This window comes from Cervus elaphus, chromosome 17 (assembly GCF_910594005.1).
Source record: "Cervus elaphus chromosome 17, mCerEla1.1, whole genome shotgun sequence".
Lineage (NCBI taxonomy): Eukaryota > Metazoa > Chordata > Mammalia > Artiodactyla > Cervidae > Cervus > Cervus elaphus.
Window position 1 is genome coordinate 31,805,398 of NC_057831.1, and position 27,022 is coordinate 31,832,419.

Below are 27,022 nucleotides of genomic sequence, written 5' to 3' on the forward strand. Positions count from 1 at the left end.
CTTAGAGGCAGTCCAACGTCGGATGACCTGGTGAGGACTGACCTGATCAGGCGAGCCCTTAAAAGGGACCAGGCGCCTCCAGAAGTCAGAGGGAACCCGTAAGCGTGGCTGAGTAGAAAGGAACTGGGGCAGTAAGAACTGATTCTCCGAACAAGGGAACTTGGGAGGGAACCCTGGCTCCGGAAAGGAGTGCCGCCCAGTCCGCAGCTTTATTCCAGCCTTGGGAGACCCCGAGCAAACTCAAACACGCTCCTTTAAGGCTTTTCCCAGCCAGATGTTTTCACATTATCTCCTGAAACTAAGCGTATAAAGGTGAAACAATCTATATACGATTTCACGTGAACTCCTGCCTTTAATATTTGAGACTTGCAGCGGAGGACACCGTACTCCTATTCCTATGTGAATCGTATTATTTTCATATCTCAAAGTTAGTAATATTTACAGAGGTCGAAAAGAAGTCTGTACCTACTCACCTGGTTTTAAGAAAGGTAATAAAAATATTAAAGAAATGCAGTAATTTTAATTAAAAAAATTATATCAAGCACTAAAGGTAAATTCGAAATGTTATGTTATTGCAGATTTATTGATACTTATTTGAATAAGTGTCAAGTTTAAGTTTAAATTACAGGAGGAAATCCTTTAGCAAAAATCCTTGTGCAGCTAGCTTTCAGATTCTGTCTTCTTTCTCTTGTCATTTTTCACATAATGGAAACCTGTAATTAAAGTGGAAATTAAATATATTGCATATGGTTTCCTTCTGAAAAGTGTATATGTACTATATACACATATAAATCATTTAGCCATAGTACCATTTCCCTAAAGCATTTTTCTTCAAAAATTTCTCTTGGTTTTGAAGTTTTTCATCTGTTACAGACATGCTACCGTATGCTAAAGTAGTACTGTATTATGAGAAGAAAAAAGTTATTTTCATGATACTGTTCAAAATGTCTAGGATTAAATGTATCATAACTATTTATGATTCTGCTCATTATAATCTTAACTATGTCTCTCCATATCAAAACTGCCTTCTATGAAAAATATGTTACCGATATTTTAAATTCAATGAATTCTGATCTACTGGGTTGTTAGAATCTTTTCTAAAGTAAACAAGATTGTAATAATAGTGGGATATTTTATGAGAGTACTTAAAGATGATGAATCAGGAACCATGGAAATTACTAGTTCTTCTTGTCCACCTCACAATCTTTTCCTACTGAAGTTTTCTCCCAAGTTGTGCTGCGGTCCATGGGGTTGTGAAGAGTCGGACAGGACAGAGTGACTGAACTGACTTCCATTCTCAAAGAATATCCTAGTAGAACAACAGATGCTGGGACTTGTAAGGAAAGGAGGGGGATGGGGAGAAAAAATAAAAGAAGAAACGGGCCAAGCACAATTTAAATGCTGAGGGAGTGTGCCACGTTGCTTAATTTGAGCTGCATGATGCAAAACAAAACAAAAATTATCCGCAAGTTGGCAAAGCCTGCCAAAATTAAAAGGCAAGGAAGAAACCGCGTTAGCGAGCAACACATTTAAGACATGCTTGTCGAGGTGCTTTGAAGAAAGTGAGCTGCACGACCCCCATCCTCAAGCATAAATAAACTCCAAACAGACTCATTTGCCACGAAGGGTGAATTGTGGAGGTGCGTGGCGCCTGGGTCTCTGCCTCTCCATGGCTCCTGTCCCCAAGTCGTTCTGGTGGGTTTTTGTGTCCCAAAGTTGTCCCTATGCAAACAACAGGTTGAATATTGTAGGTGTGGGTTATTAAAGTGTCCCTGGGACAATGGCAGTCTGTGTCCCATTTGTAACGCTTGGATTAATCTTTGGAAAGTGCACACAAAATGTGACATGATGTTGGCTTCCAACATTATTCAGTCTGCATAGCAGCAAATCCTGCCCTGTCTCCCTGGAAATAAAACTCCGCAGACGTATCACTGCCATGTAAAAAGGAACCTAACGTTCATGCTTGAGGTTAGGGACACCCTGATACAATTTCTGTTAGGAGTTTGATTTTATAGTTTGGCGAGGCATTTATGAGGGAAACAAGTTATATTCTATCATTTCATTGACAGCCTCCCTAAGGAAAATCTGCAAGCAGGTAAATTATATTATTATTTTTCTGTAGATGGGAAAAATCAGAAAGCCTTTATCTGTTAAAGAGAATTCCACATTAGTGTAGAATGAGAACCAGAACTGGTTCCTGACAAAAGGCAGGATTCTTGGTATTTCCCCTTTTCCCAACTCTTTTTCCCCTTTTGATTTTAAAAGCTCTGGAGGAGAGCCAAGATGAGAAAACTGGGTGAGCAAAGTGTGCTGAGGAGAGATGGTGTTCATCATATTTGCCTTCCTTTTTCCTGCATCCTTCGAGTTTCTAAAGCTTTGAGGTTCAGCCCCATCTCATTGTTCATCAGAAAATTCTTTTTTTTTTTTTTTTTTTTTAGAAAATTCTTTTTTGAATTATATGTCCTGTTCACAGAAGTACTCAGTAGCATTATGGAATTTGGAAAAATGGTCTCTCAAATCATTTGTTTTTAAGTGCACCTCAATGTTATGATTCCAGAAGATGATTAGAACTAGGATAGTAGAAATAGAAAAGGCACGTTAAGTTATAGACAATCATCAATAGTGGTTGAAATTTCCATTGAGCCAAGTTGGAAAATATTCTGTCTCATTTATGACCAACTCGACATATAGGCAAAATCGGAAGTTGCTTAACAAAATGGAATTCAGGAGAAAAAAATGTCAGGGCATTGTTTTAGAACAATGGCTTTTAACATGTGTTACAGATGAATGTCTTTATTTTTATTATTAAAATAGAATCCAGTTACTCCAGCTGTAGTTTTTTTGGTCTCACAGGGAAATAAGGCATGATCAAAACAGGTTAGGAATAGCTTCTTTCACATTCTGTGGTGTAGAAGCTTTCTTATATTACTTTTGCATGTGGTCCATCTTTTCATCAAAATAAGCTGAATGCTTAGACTTTGGTCTAGAACAGTTGACCAGTTTCCTTTTATTGCCTTTTAATAAGTAAATTTCACAAATTTTAAGTTGCAAAATATGTCTAAAATACCGTTTTGATTTTTTTTTTTTGGTATATTGGAAATCAGCATAAGATTTTATTTGGAAAATAATATAATTTCCATAGGGAAAAAAAGGTTAAAACAGTAATTATAGAAGACTATAGAATACCAGACCATCTGATCTGTCTCTTGAGAAACTTGTATGCAAGTTAGGAAGCAACAGTTAGAACTGGACATGGAACAACAGACTGGTTCCAAATAGGAAAAGGAGTACATCAAGGCTGTATATTGTCACCCTGCTTATTTAACTTATATGCAGAGTACATCATGAGAAATGCTGGGCTGGAAGAAGCACAAGCTAGAATCAAGATTGCAGGGAGAAATATTAATAACCTCAGATATGCAGAAGACACCACCCTTATGGCAGAAAGTGAAGAGGAACTAAAGAGCCTCTTGATGAAAGTAGAGGAGGAGAGTGAAAAACTTGGCTTAAATCTCAACATTCAGAAAACTAAGATCATGACATCTGGTCCCATCACTTCATGGCAAATAGATAGGGAAACAGTGGAAACAGTGGCTGACTTTATTTTTGGGGCTCCAAAATCACTGCAGATGGTGATTGCAGCCATGAAATTAAAAGACGCTTACTCCTTGGAAGGAAAGTTATGACCAACCTAGATAGCATATTAAAAAGCAGAGACATTACTTTGCCAACAAAGGTCTGTCTAGTCAAAGCTTTGGTTTTTCCAGTGGTCATGTATGGATGGGAGAGTTGGACTGTGAAGAAAGCTGAGCACTGAAGAATTGATGCTTTTGAACTGTGGTGTTGGAGAAGACTCTTGAGAGTTCCTTGGACTGCAAGGAGATTCAACCAGTCCATCCTAAAGGAGATCAGCCCTGGGTGTTCATTGGAAGGACTGATGCTGAAGCTGAAACTCCAATACTTTGGCCACCTCATGCGAAGAGTATTTTCATTGGAAAAGACCCTGATGCTGGGAGGGATTGGGGGCAGGAGGAGAAGGGGACGACAGAGGATGAGATGGCTGGATGGCTTCACCGACTCGATGGACATGAGTTTGAGTAAACTCCGGGAGTTGGTGATGGACAGGGAGGCCTGGTGTGCTGCAATTCATGGGGTCTCAAAGAGTCGGACACGACTGAGCGACTGAACTGAACTGATAGCTAAATTACATATACCTTGCTTCACAATTTACCTATAAGAGGTGGGGAAAAAAAATCTATGAAACCGGAAGTCCAGTGCTTTGAAGGGCTTCCCTGGAAGAGGAGATGGGGCAGAGGATGGAGAAGTGGCTTCTCCAGTGGGGCACTGGTAGGGAGCTCTGTTAATCCTCTCCTCCCCTTGCCCGTTCACTAAGATTGCGTGGGTCACAATTGCCCCTGTTATATCAATTCTAAAAGAGTGTATTGCTTTTTTCTGCTGTGCTTTCCTTCTTGGGCTTTGTTTTTCACCTGCAATATGACTACTTCGATCTGTAGAAATGGCTGCATTGATTTCTGCTGTTCTGAGGGTCACTTTATTCAGCATCAAGAGGGGTGTGTGTGTGGAAGGGGTAAGGTAGGGCTGCCCAGCATGATTTTTGTCCTGGGGTGGGGCAAAGGTAAAAGGAGAAGACTATTGATAGAAGTGTTGATGGGGAAGAAAGTGAAAACAGTTTTCCCCTTTCATCCTTGGGATGTCAGATGGAACCCAAACTTACAGAAAGATTGTTTAATGTGATCAATGGGGTCAGCTGTTAGGAACACTTATAGGCAAGGATGTGTCCATCACATAACATCACCATCAGCAGGAACAAGTTTTCTCACCAAACACTGAGAGGTTAGAAAGAGTATTGAACTAAAATTGTTCACTTTTGCCGAGCAAAGCCTGTGTTTTTTTCTGAAGATTTGGGCAGTATGTTGTTAGGAGGTGTTGTAAGGTTTTAAATACACTATGGATATCTGAAAATACTGTGGATAAAATACACTCATTTCTTTTCATTTTTATTTTCATGAACTAAGAGAAAAACAATATACCCTAAGACCACCTAGTGTCAATGTTTTGGAAAGTACACTATGTCAGCTCTAACATAGAGGTTTTGGAAACTTCCTTGTAAAGAGAGTAAAAAATAAAATAACCAATGATTTAAATGTCAGCCTCACCTACCGCTAACAAGAAGAATAAAATACATTTAAAATAACGTTTTTGAAAGAGTGCTTGAGAGTATAAACAAAACACTATTGCTGATACAGGACTGAATCAACGACGCTAAAATCTCGACAAATGGTACCACAGCGCCACCATCTGGCCATGTAGAAGACAGCAGGTAGTCACAATGTGTTAATCCTGCTGCGGCTAGATCGCGTCAGTCTTTTCCGGCTCTTTGTGATCCTGTGAACTGTAGCCCTCCAGGCTTCTCTGTCCATGGGAATCTCCAGGCAAGAACACTGGAGTGGGTTGCTGTGCCCTCCTTCAGGGGATTTTCCCGACTCAGGGGTGGTACCTGCCTCTCTTAAGTCTCCTGCATTGGCAGGCCACTTCTTGACCACTAGCACCACCTGGGAAGCCCCATATTAATAATAAAGGAGCACAAGTTAGTTTTTTCTTTTTCTTAAAAAAAAGACTGGAGAAAGGAAAAGAAGGGACTCTCTCAGAGTACCTCTACATTTGTCACTAATTCCAATTTAGAGCTTAAGATCGATGCTTTTGAACTGTGGTGTCGGAGAAGACTTAAGAGTCCCTTGTACTGCAAGGAGATCAAACCAGTCCATCCTAACGGAAATCAGTACTGAATATTCTTTGGAAGGACTGATGTTGAAGCTGAAGCTCCAATACTTTGGCCACCTTATGTTAAGAGCTGACTCATTAGAAAGGACCCTGATGCTGGGAAAGATTGAGGGCAGGAGGAGAAGGGGACGACAGAGGATGAGATGGTTGGATGGCATCACCGACGCAATGGACATGAGTTTGAGCAAACTCAGGGATATAGTGAAGGACAGGGAAGTCTGTGTTTGGGGTCGCAGAGTCAGACATGACTGAGTGACTGAACAGCGTTAGCAACTAAACTACAACAACTAACCTCCGAGGTCTGTGATGTCAGAGAAACTGTCTTGATCTCTTTTTCTGTTTTTATTTTAAATTGAAGAATGAACATATTTTTAATAGATCAAATCTTAAAAGATGAAAATCTCCCTAATGTTAGAAGTCTTTCTTTTCTTTTCCTTTATTTTGACAGAAATAGAAAGACTTTTTTTAAAAAAATTTTTTAAGTGTTAAAAGCCTTTAATTTTAGTGAGCTTCCCTGGTGGTTCGGTGTTAAAGAATCAGCCTGCAATGAAGGAGACATGAGTTCGATCCCGGGGTGGGGAAGATGCCATAGAGAAGGAAATGGCAACGCACTTCCGTATTCTTTCTTGGGGAATCCCATGGACAGAGGAGCCTGGAGGGCTACAGTCCATGGGGTCCCAAGAGTTGAACATGACTTAGTGACTAAACCACTACCAACCAGAAGAGCATTTTTTTTTTTAAGTGTTAAAAGCCTGTAATTTTAGTGTTAGTTTGGTAGAGCTTCTATATACAGGCTTATCTCCCTGATTTTTAACTTGTCTTTGGATATGGTCTTTTTATAATGCTACTGAGGCTTCTTTTTGTTCTTAAAGCTCAGAGATGTTTAAGATAAAGCATATTCTAATACATAATCAGAAGAACAGTTTGACCCTGAAGACATGGTGAGATAATTTAATACATATTTAAAAGCCTGCTTTCTTTGGAATAAAGCTTGTACGTCTAAAATTGGAATGTTTTAAAAAATATGCTTTTTTCTTGCTTTGCTTTCTATTTCAGAGTTTCATAAGATTGCACAAAATTTCTAAGCAGCACGCTGGTGCATGTATTTTCATTTGGGTATCTCTTGGCTTCCATAGAATTGGCTTGAAAGATAAGTGTTAGCTTTCACCATATTTTCATTCTAGCAGCATCTATCTTTTATTAATTTGTGCATTTCATTACACAAAAATACAGGCAGAATAATAATATTATGACTCTTTTGAGTCTACTGTGAATGAGGAAAAGGTTTCAAGTGCTTTCCATTAAATATAAGACATTAAAATTCTTTAAGGAAACTATGAAGAATGTCCTATTATTATTTTCATTTTATAGATGAAAAAATGAAACACAGAAACTGAGTAAACTGCCTTGGGTAACACAGCTGACAAACAATGGATCTGAACCCTAACCTTTAGACTCCATGTCCTTGATGATGACACTGACCTATTTTCTTAGGAGACCAGTATTCTCAAAGTATTTAAAATGTTATACTCTTTTGTACTACTGTATTTTCTCTTTGTACAAGAATGGGGATTATGTGTGTGTATAGCTGAGTCACATCATTGTACAGCAGAAACGAGCACAACATTGTAAAGGAACTATTCCCCAATAAAAATAATTAATTAAAAAATAAAAAATAACCTATTTAACGTAAAAATAATGCCTTTAAAACATTTTATTAAAATATTTCAATAATAATTGATGGTTAAGCATTTTTTGAAGGCCAACATTAAAAAAAAAATTAAAACAACCATTATGTATATTTTTCCCCCCATGGAGTCATACACCAAATGTTCAAAATAAGTGACTTGTAAATGAACTTCTGAAAATGAGAATTTTGTAAATTGAACACTTTAATTTTACCTTATTTTCTATCTTAGGTTCTAAATAATCACTTCAGATAATTATACTGAATTATCCACACTTTATTGAAGTGTATTATAAAAAGTAAACCAGGGAAATCATTGTTTATATTTTGGTTATCTACAAGAAAACTGTTTAGTTTTTTTTTTTTAATACTTGTTAAAATGTTTGAAATATTCTAAAACTCTCTAGAGGTTCAGATTCTTACAGTCTATCAATTTTAGAAAGTCTGTGAATATATAAGTTTTATATAACAATTAGCCTCCAAAAATACTTTTAAACTGATCTTATTTGAATTTTTAAGAAGTATAATATGTCCCATATTACTCTAATGGGGATAGAAAAATATGGGGCTATGTACAGTGTTTTACTGTCATTCCAGTCAATGTTTTATGAAAATTGGAAAAACATACCAGAAATATAAGAACATACTTTTTTGTTTTGTATGTGGATTGGAAAATTGATTTTTACCACAGTCATGTTGGGGTCACTGGGTAGGTTCCCACTTGATGATGAGATAGGAGGAAGCATGAGCTCTGTACCAACTTAACTGTTCTTATTTTCTAGTAAATGTCATAATATCTAATTTAGATGAAATTCAAAAGCAAACATGTAGAATAGCAATTGAAAATCAAGTAATGGTTATTTATTGAAAGTTCGAATTGTAGACACTTTGGGTCATCTAGTATTTGCTTTCTTTGACTCAGATTTTTGCCAAGTATTATCATTGTGCTGCATGCTTAGTCGCTCAATCACGTCTGACTCTTTGAGACCCCATGGACTGTAGTCTGCCAGGCTCCTGTGTCCATCTGACTCTTTGAGACCCCATGGACTGTAGCCCGCCAGGGTCCTCTGTCCATGGGGATGCTCCAGGCAAGAATACTGGAGTGGGTTACCATGCCTTATTTCCAGGGGCTCTTCCCAACCCAGGGACTGAACCCAGGTCTCCTGCATTTCAGGCAGATCCTTTACAATCTGAGCCGCCAGGGAAGACCCCAAGGATACTGGAGTGGGTAGCCTATCCCTGCTCCAGGGGACCTTCTGGACCCAGGAATTGAACTGGGGTTTCCTGCATTGCTGGTGAATTCTTTACAAGCTGAGTTAGCAGGGAAACCCCAATATTATCATTATCCATGGGCTTTCCAGGTGGCGCTAGTGGTAAAGAATCTGCCTGCCACTGCAGGAGATGTAAGAGACTTGGGTTCAATCCTTGCGTCAGGAAGATCCCCTGGAGTAGAAGATGGCAACTCACTCCAGTATTCTTGCTTGGAAAATCTCATGGACAGAGGACCCTGGTCGGCACGATTGTCTGAGCACAACAACATCATTTTCCATGTGTTTTAGCTATTGCTTGGAAGATAGGATAGTTATGAAGAGGGAAAGATTGTGAGGAGTAAAATGATTATTTCTCTGTTCCACCAAAATTTTGTTGCCCATTGAATGACTTTCCATCTTCTTACCCTTAGGCACTTGTCTTCATCCTGGGACTTCAATTCTGAATGTTTGAGCTAAACCCAGGCTGTAGGTTTTCAGTGTATTGCTGAATATCTCCACCTGGATATTTTATCTTCATTTCAAATGATATTTCTAAAACCAAGTATCTCCTTTTACTCTACATGTGTTCTCCCTGAGTCTACTCTTCCTCCAGAATAGTCAACTCTGAATCTGTCGAGATGTTTGAGTCTTCCTTCCCTTTCTGCAGCTAAGCCAAATTACATGTGTGTATGTCCCACTTCAACTTAACCTCACCATGAAAGTGAAAGTGAAAGTCGCTCAGTCGTGTCTGACTCTTTGTGACACCATGGACTATACAGTCCATGGAATTCTCCAGGCCAGAATACTGGAGTGGGTAGCCTTTCCCTTCTCCAGGGGACTCTTCCCAACCCAGGGATCAAACCCAGGTCTCCCACATTGCAGGTGGATTCTTTACCAGCTGAGCCACAAGAGAAGCACCAACCTCGCCGTGAAGGGCCTTGTTAAATCTCATGACATTCGGTCATTCAAGAATGACCGTCCTTATGCCAGACATTGTTTCAGGCACTGAGGAAACTGCAAAATAATACTGAAAAATTCCTGCTTACGTTAGAGCAGAAAGATAAAGACTATACCAGATCAGTAAATTACCTAGTGTTAGTACACGAACATAGTAAATCACAAGTGATATGAAAACAAATGGACATGTCCACACTGCTGTACTTCAAACAGATGACCGACAAGGACCCACACAGCACACAGAACGCTGCTCAGTGTTACGTGGCAGCCTGGATGGGCGGGAAGTCTGGGGGAGAATGGATGCGTGTGTATGTACGGCTGAGTCCCTTTGCTCTTCTTCTGAAATCATCACAACACTGTTAATCGGCTATATCCCTATGTTGTTGTTATTGTTCAGTAGCTCCTTTGTGTCTGACTTTTTGCAACCCCGTGGACTGCAGCACACGAGGCCTTTGTATATCCTATACAAAATTAAAAAATTTAAAAAAAAGGATATATAAAAAAATGAAAACAAATTGGGCCATGTAGGAGGAGATGGAGAATGTTGGGGGAAGGGGTCATATCTTTAATTAGGATGGTTTGGGTAGGTCTCACTGACCCTGGATTTTTCTTTTGTTTTGTTTTTGACCCTGGATTTTAACCTCATAATTCCTTCCCCCCCCCCCCCCCCCGCCATAATTCCTTTTAATGTAGTGCTTTACGCAGAACCTTGTTTATCATCCTTGATCTATGTAATCACCAATTCTATTAATTTTCTCAGAAAAATCACTGTGCTTTCATTTTCATTTGGACTACTTTTTGTCTTGTTCCGTCTCAAGCCTATGAAACCTCCTAACTTGACTCTGTGCCTCTGTGGCAGTGAGGGCAGATGCTTAGTGAAACTGTTTCCCTGTGACCCTGTGATAAGCTGGTGGGCTGTGAGTGGCCATGATGAGTGCTACCTCTAGACCAGAGCATTAAAACTCCCAGAATCCTCTGCGTTCTGTCCCTTCTTGGTCTACCAGCTGGATGCAACAAGTCCCTCCCTGGGGGTGGGGGTGGGGTCCAAAGTCCTGGGGCATGAGAGTCACTGGATAGGAGGAACCCCATCCTGAGGCATCACATGGAAGATGACCCTTTGCTTGTCTTTGAACTTCATAGGAGTGAAAAACAGTCTATTGTATTAAGCCACTCAGGTTGGAAGGAGGAGCTTTTTTACACCAAGTATCACTACTTACCCTAATTAATATGGCTTCCTTCTACACATCCTATACCACCGGGACACCCCATTTAGATGAACGTTTTGTAGTACTACATTGAGTCATCACCGTTGTTTATTCATAACCTAGGTAAAAGCTGCTGCTGCTGCTGCTAAGTCGCTTCGGTCATGTCCAACTCTGTGTGACCCCGTAGACGGCAGCCCACCAGGCTCCACCGTCCCTGGGATTCTCCAGGCAAGAACACTGGAGTGGGTTGCCATTTCCTTCTCCAAGGTAAAAGCTACAGCTGTGGTTAAATTCAACTCTATCTCCCTGTGGCTAAACAGAAGCTGCTGAGAATGACTGGAAAAAACTCACAACTGAACAGACCATGTGGTGGCCTCTAACCTCAGATGAGCCTTCAAAGCTGTAAGCCAGTCCGACTGTGTTGCTCTCATGGTCCCTCCACTCCTTATTCTTCTCAAGCAGATGACACCTGACCCTCACCAATGATTTGCTTCCTCTATCTTATAAAAACTGGAATCTGACAGAGCTCTCACTGAAACCTTGCTACTGAACCTAGACATTTACCTGATTTCACACTCATCCTTTTGCCCTCTCATGCAGTTACAGTAAAATATATATCCCTTCTCCTGTTGAAAATGAATTATGCCCTGGATCCAATTCTTTTTGTTGTTTGAATACCCTGCTTGCTACTGTACTCTCGGTGAATAAAGAACCTGCCTGCAATGCAGGAGATGCTGGAGACCTGGGTTTGATTCCTGGGTTGGGAAGATCCCCTGGAGGAGGGCACGACAACCCACTCCAGTATTCTTGCCTGGAGAATCCCATGGACAGAGGAGATTGGCGGGCTACAGTCCACGGGTTGCAAAGAGTCCGACAAGACTGAGGCAACGGAGCACAGACCTGTACTCTCAACATTGACCTCTATCCTGGTTCCTTCCTCTGGTATTTAAATGTGTCTCTCCTGTCTGGGAAATAAATATCCTCCTTGGATCCTATTCTCTCCTCTGGGTACAGTTCCTTTCCCCTCCTCTCTTTTGTCACCATCTTCCTTGGAAGAAAGTGTATTACCCTTCCACTTCCTCTTTGTCTGACTGCAGTCTGGTTTCAGCTCCCTCATTCTCCTGAGCACTCTTCTTGCCATGATTGGGAGAACCTTCATGTTGCTAATTCTAGTGGGTGCTTTCCTTCTCTCAGTGGCTCCTGACAATATTGGCCACTGTCTACCAAACACTCTCTTCCCATAACGTCGGAGACTGCTCGCTCCTATAGCTTTCTTCCTTGATTGTTTAGGCAGTATACTCTTCCATCTTTTGATCAAATGTTGATCTTCCTCAGGGTTCTATGTCCAGATCTTATTTTCTGCCAACTAGACCCACTTATTCCTTGGATGATTTTGTAAGGTCTCATGATTCCACCTCCACTAAATACTTCAGAAATACCTTAGTCCCAGACTCAGACCCATTCCTGCTACAGCTCTCTCTAGAACCTTTCCACCTCCTTCCTTTCCTGCTGTTCCTACCAGACACAAGGACTCCACCTAGATTACCACATGAGGTTCCTACTGGTCCACCTTTCTCAGATCTTGTCTGTCTCCAAAACTTTCTCCTAGGGCAGCTCAAATGAGTCTATATGATCAGGTCACTACTCCATACTAATGGCTCCCTCGTGTTGCCTAGAACTTTATTCCTTAAAAATACAAATTCTTTAATGTGGCTAATGAAGCATTTCCAGGCCAGCCCTCAACCTCTTCACTTGAATCCCTTGATAGTCTCCTTTCCCTTTAAGTTTCAGCTCGGGCAATTTCTTTCAGTCCCAGAACTAACTTTGCCCTGTGGCATCAGGTCTGCACCTACGCTGGTCATCTGGTGTGAACAACCGTGGTCCCCTCTGCCTGACTGACTCTCAGTTTCCTGCAAGTCTAGCTGGGAGTCCCAGCTGGGGAGCTTTCCTATTCCTGCTCTGGGTTGCAAATCACCTTGCGTTTCCATGACCACAGCACTTACTGCAATTTATTGTCACTGTCTGTTAAATTGTCTGTTTTCCCCAGTAGACTGTAAACACTGTCATATTTCTAACATTCACAGATGTTCAAAAATGGGATAGATTGTAAACAGGCTGAGACTCAAACATTACATTGGTGGTTGGGCTTGATGTTTATAGCTTCGTTGTCTTAAGTCCTTACTGCTCTTCATGGGCCATGTGTTGCCGCCAAATGATTTGTTCTTTCTCAAATGTGCCTCGTGTTTTTGTCCTCTGTGAGCTGGATCGTATCTTTCCCGTTTACCTAATGATGTCTTTCTCTACTCTATGTTTGCAGAAATTATACTCTTTCTTGAAGCCCGGTTCCAAAACTGTCTTCTCCACGCAGCCATTTTATCACCCTGGAGAAACTTCTTGCTTGCTTTTCTCTGAATTTGCAAAACATTACAGACTATTTTAAAGTACTTATCATATGTCATATGTCATTTAAAATCATTTTGTATTTCAACAAAAAGGTTTCTTGGGGAGAATCTTCTCTCCCTTCTCTGAATTCCTGTAATACATTATGTCACTTTTATGGAACACATTATACTCTGCCTTATGTGGTAGTTATGCATATACACGACGTCTCTTCCTAATAGCTTTGGAAGTCTTGCAGGTTTATATGCACTGCAGTGCCTAGAATCTTGTCATGTATATGAACTCTCAAAATTGTCGAATGCGCCTACCAACCACCTAATCTTCTGCCTGTCTCCTAAGCCGCTGCCTGCCCCCCTCCCCACAGATTGGCTTTCTAGCCAAATAGTTTCATTCCTAGTCCAATCCTCATCAAGTGTATTTTTCCATTTCATCTTTGCACATTGCTTTTACAGCCTACATTCATATCTCTGATTGTCAAAATCCTACCTCCTTGGCTCAAATATCGCTTCTCTGTGAAGGCTGCCTTAGTGCTATCTGCCAGAAGAGACTTTTGGCCAAGGTCTTTGGCCATGGCTTAATGGACCACAGAAATGCCTTGAAAAAATTAAATCAGCATCCTGATTTGAGAAATCACGTACATTTCCCTAGTAAGATGGGTAGGAGCAAGGTGAGCTGGAAAAGAGTGACGCATAGGAGACCTTGTGCATGCTTCCAGACAGAGGCTAATATGTGCTTACACTTGCCTCGTAGCTGTAGGGCTGGAAAAAAGGGGTCAAGAAGTAGAGCATTATATAAGCTGACTCAATAGGGGTTTGTTTTTCTAATGGTTCCATCTAAGGAATTCCAAGAAAGAGGGGAAGGGGACCTGAAAGTTTGCTGACACACCACTGGCAGAGATGAGGGTGAGCAGGAGGATGGACAGGTTTGCTGGGTTCTGATCGGCTCTCTGGTCTAGATGCTGGTCTAGCAGGGTTTTTCTTAGACTCTGTTTTCTAGGCAACTATCATGTGTGCGGCATTTATATTCATCTTTTATGAACATTTTATTTACCGCTTGAAATTTCTATATCAAAAATATATCAGTTAGTGAGGACCAGTTGATTTTTATGAAACTCCATAGTGTACACAGCTTCTTACAGCTCTGAGGGATCATAAGAGGGTCCTTTCCCTCCCATCTCTTTTTGATCCCAGGAGCAGTCTGCTGTGGTCTGCAGGGTATGAGTTGTTTTGTTTTTAAACTATTCAGTTAGCATCAGCAATAGCAAGTTTGCAGAGATATGATGAGAATCGAGTGAAACAACATGTATGGAGCCCAGTCCTGTGAGTGGCATGTGGTCTGCATGCCCCCCACCCCCGCCCCGCCATAGTTGCTATACTCAGGAGGACATACATATTGGCCTGCAAAGGATAAGAATTGTAGCAGAAATTGGAAACTTAATTTTGAGATGAGCATGGATTAAACTTCCCTACATTTGAAATAATTCTACCTGAGGATATATTCCATGTATTTTATTTAGTACGATTCAGAATATGTGCCTGTGCAAACTGCCTTGAAATCCTTACACTGCGTAGTTGTTTAAGACAACCTGTGTACACAGTTTGTGTGCTGTTTTCAAGGAAAGAAAGATTAGCGTGTATGTGTGTATGTGAGTGTGCGAATCATGGCTTATATTTTAAAAATGAGACTGGAACAAGAGCAAATTGCGAGGAATTATATTGTCAATTTGAAAAACAGGCTTAACCAGGGTTATTCTAAATTTATAAAGGCACATACTACCAATTTCTGTTTTTATATTTGATAAAAGGCATTTTTTTCCTTAGACCTGGGGAATCACCTTTGACCTCTTAAAAGTGAACCATCATCATAACCTCAGTGTCGAGAGATAAAGCTGGCAGACAACATCTGGGACAAAATTAGTCTTTTTGATGGCACCTGCCTGTTGAAAGCTCACCTCTTAAACACTCAAAAAGGATAGGCTTGGTGATGATGACTATTTCAGACCTGACTTTTTATTCTCTTGTAGTTCACTTAACTGTGCTAGTGATGCTTTCTGACCTCTCTGAACTCTCCTGAAATAGGCTCAGAACTCAAAGCACACAGCAATTATGGGAAGCAAGCACAGTTAGTTCTACAAGTATTTGATTTGACTCATGCCAAGTACACTGGCTTTCACATAGCAGGTATTTGTAATGTTTGGGCTAATTTTAGCTTGTTCTTTTATAAGACAAGCCTGTATTTAGAACATTTTCTTTGAATTTCTATTCAGGTATGTCTGCTCCATGGTTGTTCTAGCCAGCCTAATTTTGTTTAGCTAGGGAACTTGGTTCCAGCCTGTTCTTCTCTTAGGTCTTTGGAGATATTGGGTCTGTGTCAAGCTGCCATAATGGGATTTGAGTCTCTATCACAGTGTGACAGTTTGGTCAATTCTGGGTATTCACTGTGTGGTGAAAGAATTAGTCACTCGGTCGTGTCCGACTCTTTGCAAGCTCATGGACTGTAGCCCACCAGGCTCCTCTGTCTATGGCAAGAATTCTCTAGGCAAGAACACTGGAGTGGGTAGCCATTCCCTTCTCCAGGGGATCTTCCCGACCCAGGGATCAAACCTGGGTATCCTGCATTGCATGGCAGGCAAATTCTTTACTATCTGAGCCACCAGGGAAGTGGGCAAAATGATAAACGTCATGGAGGAAAAAGGGACGGAGCTTGCTCGGTAACATTTTAAAGAACCGACGGGGGCAACTTTTGACAGAATACAAAGGGAAACTGTAAGGAGGAGTAACAGTGAGGCAATGGAAAATGTTGACTGCTACAGTGGGTTGCCTCAGAAAACATCTGACTTGAAATCTTGGTCACCTGTCAGTAATGTGTCGTTTGGAACGTGAGGGAAATCATCACTGAAAGTCAAATACGTAATGAGATCAGAGCAAAAGTAGCTCTGACTGAAGCCCAGGGGGCCCCACCTCAGCAGACCAGCATCCCCAGAAATCCTGAGGAAAAACTCTTAGGAACCGGGGGAGCACAGATTAAAAATCATGGACTCTAGACAATGCCTCAGGTTCCCCCTCAACCCCGCAACGGTTAGGAATCTGTCACTGAAGCTTCAACTGAAGGGAAATAAACAATTCTCAATTCTATGATTTCTTCTATTTTAAACTTCCCAACTTAAGAAAAAAATGAAGATTAACAAGAGAAAAAATATTCTTCTGACTTCAGCACTTTTTGATAAAATTATTTCCACTTTTCTAACATTTAAATTTGAAAAATCAGTCATATATGATTTCTTTTTCTCTTTTACACTCTATATTCAGTGAACCATTAAGTTCTCTTAATGCTTCTTTCAAAATGTATCTGCCATCTGTAGCCTCTTTCCTTTTATCAGTTACCACTGAGCTCAGCTCACACCTGAACTATGTTGCACAAGGGTTTCCATTGGCCTCTTTTCTGTTCCGTTCCCTGAATCACTAATAGCTTAAACTTCTTAAACAACCTCTTTAAGAGCCTGATGTTTCCTTCAGTTAAATTCTTCAGTGGGCTCTCCAATGCCCATGGAAATCTCCAGCACACCATTGTCATGAGCCTCTGTGAACACCAGCCCTGTTTCAATCTCCTTCTGATGGTTCAAGGACTGAAATTCAAAGGGAGGCACAGCCAGCCACTGGCGCCGTATGTCACTCTCCCATAACACTCGAATTTGGGGCAAATATTTAGGCCCCAGGGAGGGTGGGAAAGTGGCAGCACTTTGATCCCAAGACTGATTTACTTCTGACTTTGTAATCAACATGTTGGATAAGCAACAAACATTCCCCTGTGCTCAGTACACACTGATGATTTCCCATCTCTCGCAGAATAAAAGCCAAAATCTGATGGTGTTCTATAAAGCCTTAAAGGTGGGTTCTGTGTTCCCTTCTGGGCTCTTTTCCTACCTTCCCTCCCATCACCTACTCTGGTCCAGCTACACTGATTTTCCCACTGTTCTTCCAACATGCCCATACACCCCTACTCAGAGCCTTTGTACTGGGTGAGAACCAAAGTCGTCTGGATGTTCTTTCCTCAGAGAGCAGCATGACTAACTCTTTCATTCCCTTTAAGGCAGGGGTCCCCAAACTCTGGGATCTAATGCCTGATGACTGAGGATGCAGCTGATGTAATAATAATAGAAATAAAGTGCCCAATAAATGTAATGCACTTGAATCACCCTGAAACTGTCCCCCTACTCCTACCCCAGTCCGTGAAAAAATTGTCTTCCATGAAACTGGCCCCTGGTGCCAAAAAGGTTGGGGACCGCTGCTTTAAAGCTTCAGTCAAATGCTGACTTATTAGGGAGACCTCCCCGGTCACCTTATTTAATATATGGCAAATCCCACTTTCACTCTGGCCTTCCTGCTCCTCCTCTTTGTCTTCCTCTACAGTGCTTATCATCTATTAGACAGTGTGCTTCACTTATTTATCCTGCTTAGAGGTTATCTCCTTCAGTTCAGTACAGTTCAGTTGCTCAGTCATATCTGACTCTTTGCGACCCCATGGACTGCAGCACGCCAGGCCTCCGTGTCCATCACCAACTCCCGGAGTTCACTCAAACTCATGACCATCGAGTCGGTGATGCCATCCAGCCATCTCATCCTTCAGTTGATTGTAAATGCCACGAGGGCAGGGATTTCGGTCTTGATACTGTATCCCAAGCACGTAGAATAGTTCTTGCACTTAGTAGGATCTCAGTGAAGATATGTTGAATACATAAATGGATGAGTGAACAGGAAAGTATGATCTCTTGTGCCCAGTCTATAGGCATCTCCCCACAGTCTCACCCCAGCTTCACTTCCTGCTACTTCCTGATGTGAAACCACATTCAAGACATCGTGGGCTACTGCTCTTCTGGGCATTCTCTCCCTTTCTTGTGCTTTGGTTGCACTGTTCCCTCCACTGGGAGGCCCTTTTACATTCTTCTGACCTTTCCTCTGGGCTTCCCAGGTGGTGCTAGTGGTAAAGAACCTGCCTGCCAATGCAGGAGACATAAGAGACACGGTTCGATTCCTGAGTCAGGAAGATCCCCCGGAGGAGGGCATGGCAACCCACTTGCCATGGGAAATTGCATGGACAGAGGAGCTGGTGAGCTACAGTCCATGGGGTCACAAAGGGTCAGACATGACTGAAGTGACTTAGCACACATGCATGACCTTTCCTCTATGTTTAGGCTTTCTACTTACTCCATGAAACCATCCCAAGTCACACAGCCTCATTCTTCTTCTCATAGAATATTCTCTTCATAGCACTAATCTGACCATTAAATGTACTGTGTATCATAGTTCATGTTCTTGTCTTCTGATGTTACTCAAATCATGAGTTTTTATTCAAAGTTTAAAATGTGTCTATTTTGTTTCTCCAGCTTTGGAAGCTCTCTTAGCTAAGTCTAGGTGTAAGTAAATAAAACTGCTCATGGGCAGAGCTCTTGACCAGGGGCCCACCCTACCGCCCTGATGATGAGGGCACCAACACCTCAGCACCTCCCACGTCCTGCTGCTGAGGAGTATGCCTTAGTGCACCACTTAGGAAAGCGCTGTCTTAGGTGCCTTGCTCATAGTAGGTGCTCAGACAGTGTCCATCAATGGACTGGTTGATCTTGTGTGGTTGTTTTGTTCCTAATATTCTCTCTGCAGCCTATGTATTAATACTCATTTTTTTAAAGAGACATGAAATCATTATTATGAAGTAAAAAATACATCATTAAACTGTCATTTAATGATGATGAACAAGAAAGAATTAAATATATATGAATTGGTGATTGAGCAGTATAGGACTTACCATGTTAATTGGACACACCAAAAGCTATAAAGGCCACATGTGTGAGGGGTGATTTTGTTCACGTGTTGCTCAGATTATGAACAATTGTTTTTACCATGACATTTCCACGGAGAAACTTGAGTGAGTCAGCAATAAGTTTTAAAATGCTTGGTTACGCAGAATTGAATCTGGAAGGCCTGATTACATGTCTCTCTTGCTGCATTACTCATTTTTAATTTTTATTCTCGATTTGGAAAAAAGTATTACATTCATTTAAAACATTATGTGAATGAAAGTTCTGCATTTGATATCTAGTGTCAATTATACCAATTAGATATATGATGGGGCTGTAATCCATCTAACAACTAATGTTCAAAGTGTTTTCTAACATCACCTACAAAAGTAGATGAAGTTACTTCTGTAGCACATTAGGTATCAATAACTATTTTTAGAACAAAAAAGTCAAACTAAACAGCTGGGCACGTTGACACCTTTATTTTCAGCTTAATTTTACTGTGCTTTGATATCTAAAAACAAGTCTTATAGCCAACTTTTATAAATGGATATTAACAGAGGGCTAGCACTAACTTCAAATAGCATTAACTATTTGAAAGTCAATTTTAACACAGTTCTGAAGAGGAATTAAATATCACCTATCAGCTCCTTATTTATCTAGTTTGAAATAGATACAGGTATCCCTTGCTTCATGAAATGGCTATGATTCTGAAAAGTTTTATATAACTTAAAGTTTTACAAATTGAACCTCACTTTATTTCACATTAGAATAATTCTTAAAGGCCCACTATTATGAACCCGTTGGGTAGTGAGTAAGCGAACTGTAATTTGTTTACTGATATCCAATACTGATGTTTAATTTTTTAAATTAAAAATAGCCATAGGTACAGGCTACTTGATTCCTAGAATTTTCAATAGTACTGATTTAAAAATAAAATATAACAACTTAAAAATTAAAGTTTGCCTCTACTTGTACTTCAAATTTTATGGCAGGCAAATAACCTATTAAAATATTTGTATTTATTACTCTGTCCCTCTCTGGTTCTGACATTTTACTGTTCTTTGATTTTGTGACATATGCTTCTTCTTTTGAAACAGCTGCTATGAAAGCTTAATTAGTTTTTAATTAATGAAAATGTAAAATTTTTGTGAATTTTCTATCATATCACAGATAATTTGAGGCTTTTGAAATATGTTGCCAATTCTATAGGTTGGAACCTATAGAGTTTTTCCAAAAACAAAAAGGGGACTCATTCTTAAGGAAGTCCAGAAAAGTATGTTTGTGGCGTAAAGTAGGTAACAAGGGCAGACAAAACAGTTTCTCATCTCCACTGGGAATAAATCCCAGAAACGCGCAAAATCAGTCCAAAGATGACACTTTGTCCTAAATGGTGTGTAATAGCAAGTTAGGGTAGAGTTTTTAGATATGCAAAAATTTCTCAACTTTGAACAATACTCGCTTTGTTACTGATATTCCATGGAAACAAAAGAAAGCTATTGAAAAAAAGAACGTGGGAAAAGTCAGGTGAGAAAACCAGCGGCAGCCCGTTTAGTGTTTCTGTTCCCACGGCAAGCTGAGGCGTTAGGTGGTGCAGTCGCTCTGCGCCTCTGTGCAGCTCTGCAAAATGCAACAAAACCATGTCTTTCCTGTTCTCCCGGGGGTGTGTGTAGGTTGGAGGCTGTCCTCGGGGTGGGCAGCCTGTAAAACACTTCACTTTCATCCGGATCCTAGGTCACGGTGTATCCTGTGTCTTAGGTGACAGGAACAGTAACTAGGAGCCTTATTTGCAATTCAAATAAAAATCTGTGAAAGTTGAAGAGTAGCCTGAATAAGATTTCCTGTGTTTGGTCCCTTTGAAGCAAGTTGTTGGAAACTCTACAGTGCTCTAGCCATCCCGAGGGATTAGCTGCAGGGACAGAAAATGAGCGCCCTGGTCTGTGCCGCTCTGATGTGGACGCCTGAGTCCTATGGACCAGGAGCAAGGGTTAGACAGCAGTTTCCCTGTGTCTCAGGGTGATTTTCATGTTTTTGAAAATTTGGCCTCATGGTCTGGCATTTTGGGAAATTTCCAAGTCTTCCTTGTGGAAGGAATCTGAATCTAAGATGGCAGACTCAGTCAGCACATGAGAACTTCCAGGATGGACTGGTCCAGTCAGCTGGACTGTCCAGGCCCAAGAGGAGATACTGGTTTGGGGTCACTAATTTCTGCCACTCTAGGAAGTCTGTAAGGTGGCCTCCATATCCTGCATGTTGAATAGGGACAAGGAAAGGCCTATGCCCTCAAACACATCCAGACCCATTCGTGAAAACGTCTTCATCTATGTGATGTGTAACTGCTTGGCACCGTGGTTTTCCATAACAGGTTTTCAGTCAACACTAATAGAATTGAATTAAATCTATCAAATCTAAGAAGCTTTATCTTCTAATTTTTCAATGTTAGGTAAGTCATTTCCATCCAAGGGAACTCATAGATCTTACCTCATGAGATGGTGTTTCTTAAAATTTGCTGAGGGACTTCCCTGGTGGTCCAGTGACTAAGACTGTACTTTCAATGCACGGGGCCCAGGTTTGATCCCTGGTCAGGGAACTAGATCCCCACATGCTGCAACTAAGACCTGGTGCAGCCAAATAAATAAATGTTTTTTAAAAAAAATTGAAATGCTTTTTATAAATGTCATAATTACTAGTCATTTATTAATATCTGATCACAAGGACTGGATAAAGGATTTGTTTTTAGAAATAAAAACACTCTAGAGGGAAGTCCATTTCTAGTGAGCCCATTGTGTTTTATCAATTATCACAAGATGTATATTTAAGAATAAAACCTATGTTTACTAGCACAAATGTTATTAGCTCTGATTTATTTACTATTCTCATAATTCAAAATGTGTTTTGCCATCCCCAAATTCTGATTATAGAATACTTATAATTTGTTATCCAATTTTGTGGCTTTAAAGGTATTGTGTAGGATAAATTGATTTTTCTCATCTTTCTTTCTAATTGAAGAAGCAAAGTACCGTCCAGCAAAGTCTATTTTTTAAAGTATTTATTCAGTTGACAACCAACCAAACTAAAAGAGATGAAAAATAACATAATTGAGAAAATGACAAATTGTCTATAGTTCATTATGTATAAGGAAGAAAGAAGGTCTCACAATTTTCTAATGTAGAATTAAACCAAAACCCTGTGCATAATTTCTGATGGGGTTGAAAGGGACAACCAATTCTCTTAATGATTCACCAGTGAAATAAATTCGACATCTGAGTGGAATAAAAGTATGTGTATCGTAGGGTGTTTTGAAATAGCAAGTTTGGTGGAAGTGGTGAGGATCAGGGTGAACACTGGGTTAATGGAAGTAGCCCAGGGCAGAAGCAGGATGCCCCGAGTTCTGCCACTAGCTGTGACCTGATGCAGCTTGAGGTGCTCACTTTCCCATCTGTAGAATGAGAAGGTGAATCAGATGCTCTAAGTGGTCTCCGAAGAGGAAGGAAAGTTCTAGAGATCTGCAGCCTAAGCTTGGTGAGAGAGGAGTGGGTGGAGTCATTGTACCTGAGCATCCCTCAAATGCACCACTGATTAGGATCTGCATGAGTGTGACCGAAGCCCGGCAGAGTTTAAAAAAGACTCAGATTGTCAAATATTGGGGCGAGTCACAGCTTCTCAGCATCTTATGTTTTCTTATCTGTAAAATAAGGGAGATGGTCTAGATCGCTACAGTTCCTTCTAGTTCCAACATTTAAAAATCATAGAAAAGTAGAGATTTTAAGCTAAATTGAATGTTTTCAGAAAAATCTCCACTGAGTGAATTAAATGCTAGAAGAATTAAATATTGTAGTTCAAATGCAGAAAATAACACTCTATTAGAAATAATGTGGGAGTCAATTTCCAAATTAATAGATTCAGCATAATGAATATTTCCCCAACAGCAAAGCAAATATTAATACACAAATTCTAAGTTTAATAATTACCTTTAACTTTTTAAAAAAAAGTAACAAACCCTCATCCTACTATTATTATAATGGCTGCATTGTTTACATGAAACAGGATAAATCTTTCCCAAAAGGGTGCTCATAGAGATGTTCACAAAGGAAAACAAATATATCTTTGATTCAAACAGTCTCTAATAGCAGAAAGATGGTCTTGCATCGGTTTAGAACATCAGTTGGTACTGTTTCTAGAGATCCACTCATTATGGTATCGTTCTGCTAGCAAAACTTAATGTGTGTTATGCTTTAATTCAAGGTAAATTTTTAGAAAAATTCAGTTCTGTCTGTGAGAGGGTAAGCATTTTCAAATTGTATAGTTAAAACTTCAATGGTAGGAGAGCAAGTTTAGAAAACATTTTTATTAGACAAATTATTTAGACAAATTATACACAGAAAGCTCTGTCACTTATAACTGAGGCCTTCAAAAAGTGGTTTGTGTATTTGTATAATAGGCAATACATCAAAATAGGCCTATTTTAAATATTGTACATGGTTAACAGTTTGTTGATAGCTAAAATCACTGCAACATCTGGTGTGTCCCTATATAGCTTGTTGTAAAGATTTTTTGTTTTAAAATCAGAGTCGTGAATGAGATCATGGATGTTACAAGGGAAAACAAGTTGTGCATGCACTTAGATACTTGTTACCCTGGAAACAAAATGGTTTCGCATGATAAGAGAATTTTCTGCCTTACACAGTAGACAATATTTGACGATTTAGTACAAAAACAGTGACAGGACAAGATGCTCCCCAGAACAGAATTAGCATCAAAATATAATATACCTTAAGAATATACCTTTTAATTTCTCCTAAAGCAAATCACATAGGTTGATTCCTATATCAATCCTAGCCACGGAATGAATTAGAATAAAATAAGTCTATGGCTGCGTAAAAACACAGGATAAGTTCTTGCTTCCTACTTATCACATTTTAATTGAAGGATTACAAACAAAATTCTTTCTACATTTCTAAAAGGTAAGAATGCTACTTTAAAAGGATTGTGCACAAAGAGGCACTGTTTTTTGTTGTTATCCTTCTATACACTTGGCACTAATGTAAAAAATACATAACTCCTCCAAATAGAACTGAATAAAAAGGGGGGTGAAGTTGAGAGCCCAGTAGGGTTGTTATATTTTCTTCTTTAGGATAATGTATGACAGTAATTAAGGCCACATCAATATTTCTTAAGGGCTCCCATCTCTCCCCAACTACACTTGTATTGATTGGCTCACTGCTTTGGAAGAGAATTTATTAACCTCCAATGATCTACATCTAAACTCGGATAGAGCTCTCTGTGCTGTGGTGGATGTGGTTCAGCTAACAACATTTTCCATTTAGATAATTAATTAAAAGCAAAATTATCAAGGTTAGCTTTATACATTGCTGAATAACAAATGCAGAAATCTATTCGAATGAGTTACATCTAGGAACAAATATTAAATCGCCCTGGATGTTTTAATAACAAAAGTATAAAATATTCTCTGTTGGCAAACAATGCGAGTCAGAATAACATTAAAGCAACCTGCCTTTTCTAACTGAAAAGACCCCCTGCACTATACATAGTTCCTGTATACAATACTTTTTTTTTTTAAACTAAAGCTTTATTAAATGAATTGCAATAGCAATGGCCGCCTTTGAATATATATACACATTATATAGGTGCATATATATGTATATATGAGATACTAATTTATTTAACACAATAGAGGCTGCTGCCATATGATAAAGTTTACTGTACATAAGCAAAAAAACCTTTTTAATACTGTACAATCACATAAAGGTCATATGCACTGTTGCAGTGCAAGAGTAGTTTTAACTGTAGTCTTGACTGGCATATTAATGGCTTTTTTGTAATCCTACAAAATTGCATTCTCATATTATGTGGCCTGAATGGTCTTTAAATTATTCTATAAACACTGCAGGGGTTGCCTTTGGTCCATAGTCAAAGGACACTCGACAGCAGTGGAGCATTTTATGGATGCAGCAGAAGAATGTAAAAAGACTGAAGTTATTGCAATTATAGTTTTAAAAATAGAGAAATGTTACAGAAGAGGCCTTTATGTAAAATTAATCCTGCATATACTCCTAGCATACTCAGTGCGTGTTTCCTACTCTTGAAGTACAGTATATGAAAAGCAGTCTAATAGGATCCTAGTATACTACCTTCTGGGGGAACAAATTGAGTAATGAAACAAAGTGGAAGGAGATGTCTGGAAAGAGAGGGAAGAAGAGAGAGAAAGAAGCGGAGGAGAGAGAAGAGGGAGAAGGTAGAGAGAAAGAACTAGAATTGTTACTAATAATCCTGATTAAAAAAAAAGTTACATCCATGTTAGTCCCACAATCTTACAGTTGCTCCTTGCAAAGGGAGTCCTACAAGAGAAACTGGAGAGATTTTGTTGGATTCTCATATGGAAGTGCCTCGGTCTGGATCGTTACCCAGATTGAGCCCCAGGGTAGGAGTTGGTTGATAAGGAATAGATGACATTGTTTTGATAGGACTCCTGAAAAAGCCCCCGTTAGGTGCCCTGTGCCTAAAAGGGCCAGTTCGGTGCTCAGGCACGTTGCCAAAAGCGAAACCAGAGGCAGCTTTAGCTGACAGTGTGCGGCTAAGAGTCTGGATCTGCTCTGGGATAAAGGTTGTTGTGGTAATATGAGTGTTCCTGAAATCACTGATTTGCTCCAGGGCTTGTCGTGTTGGCAAAGTGTCAATGTCCAGAGGGGTCAAGTCAATTGACGAGGTGGAAAACTGTTTATGGGGGCTGTCGTCATCTGTGCACAAGCTATTTACACGTCTATGGAGGTGCTCCAGGTCAATTTCCTTGTCATCCTGGAGATGAAGAAAAAGAAGATAAGGTTCTCATCAGTACTAGCTTCCATGGTTAAAAAAATAAAAAGTAGTTCAGCAAACATGATAGGTAATGAACTGAACTGTGGGGTTTATTCCGTTAGCAAATATTTATTGAGCACCTAATATGAGCCAGGCACTGCGCTAGGTTTATGGGGGTACCCATATGATTCTGAGATAAGGTTATCTATCTTTTTCTTGCAATGAAAGTTCTTAAATGAGCAAATGCCACATGCAACTACCAAATATGGGAGTAGTAGATGGGTGATTGCCTTCTACAAGAGCAGGGACAGACCCAGACAAAATTATACAAACAGAATGTATGGTTTTGGCTACACATTCCCCCACCCCCACCTCTTCTATTTGCATGCTTCCTCCTTCTTCAGGATGTCTCATTCCAAGTTGGCTTTTGTTTCTTTCCTCTATTCACTCCTAACCTTAACTTTCCATTCTTGGAAATAAGTAATACTATGTTGATATGCTAGTTTACACTAAAGTGTTAGTGACTGTTAAAGGGTTATTTCTCTTTCAGCTAGAAACATGTGAGATTGTTTAGAGAGAGCAACATTCAACACAAAAGAATCAGTTTCTGATTGAGGGATTTCATACACTCAAGTTACCTAGTGCCTAAATGATTCAGTATTGTGAGGTCAGCAAAAGAAGCTTTAGAGACCCCTTCAAGTCATGACATGTGAGTGACAGCTTCAGTTTAGGGCCAACTTAATACTAAATGGCCTCTAAATCAAAGACGTTTTGAGCTACCCTAATGGAGTCTTAGTAAGAAGGTGCTTAATGAAGAAAAAGGAAGTAAAATCTCAGATTTCTGGAGGTGAAACTAATTCATAAATTCCTTAGAATTTTCACTAAAAGTGAGCATTAAAGCCCAATATTTGAAAAATAAAACTGGCAGGAAAGAAAATTGTCCTTTTCATCAGTCTTCTTTATAGCCAAGTTCAATAAACTAAATTTATGAGGATTTAATTATATCCAATAAATTAAAATTTAAAATATCTATTAATCATAAAAGAAAATATTTGTTCATATGATCTGGATTAGCTGCTATGAATTAGAATGGAGGATGTATTTTTTTCATTGT

General features: G+C 39.8%; 1 protein-coding gene across 2 annotated transcripts in view; it reads right to left on the reverse strand.

Moving 5' to 3' along the window:
- The window catches only part of GRID2 (glutamate ionotropic receptor delta type subunit 2), a 1,554,957-nt gene that overhangs the window by 15,303 nt on the left and 1,512,632 nt on the right, over positions 1-27,022 (reverse strand). The window contains exon 16 of one of the 2 annotated variants that reach the window (XM_043871274.1): positions 22,127-25,908. The exons of the other annotated variant lie outside the window; for it this stretch is intronic. Within the exon in view, the coding sequence (XP_043727209.1) occupies positions 25,486-25,908 (423 nt within the window). The 3' untranslated portion in view covers positions 22,127-25,485. Of the gene's footprint in view, positions 1-22,126; positions 25,909-27,022 lie in introns of those variants that run through there. 2 annotated transcript variants of the gene reach the window in all.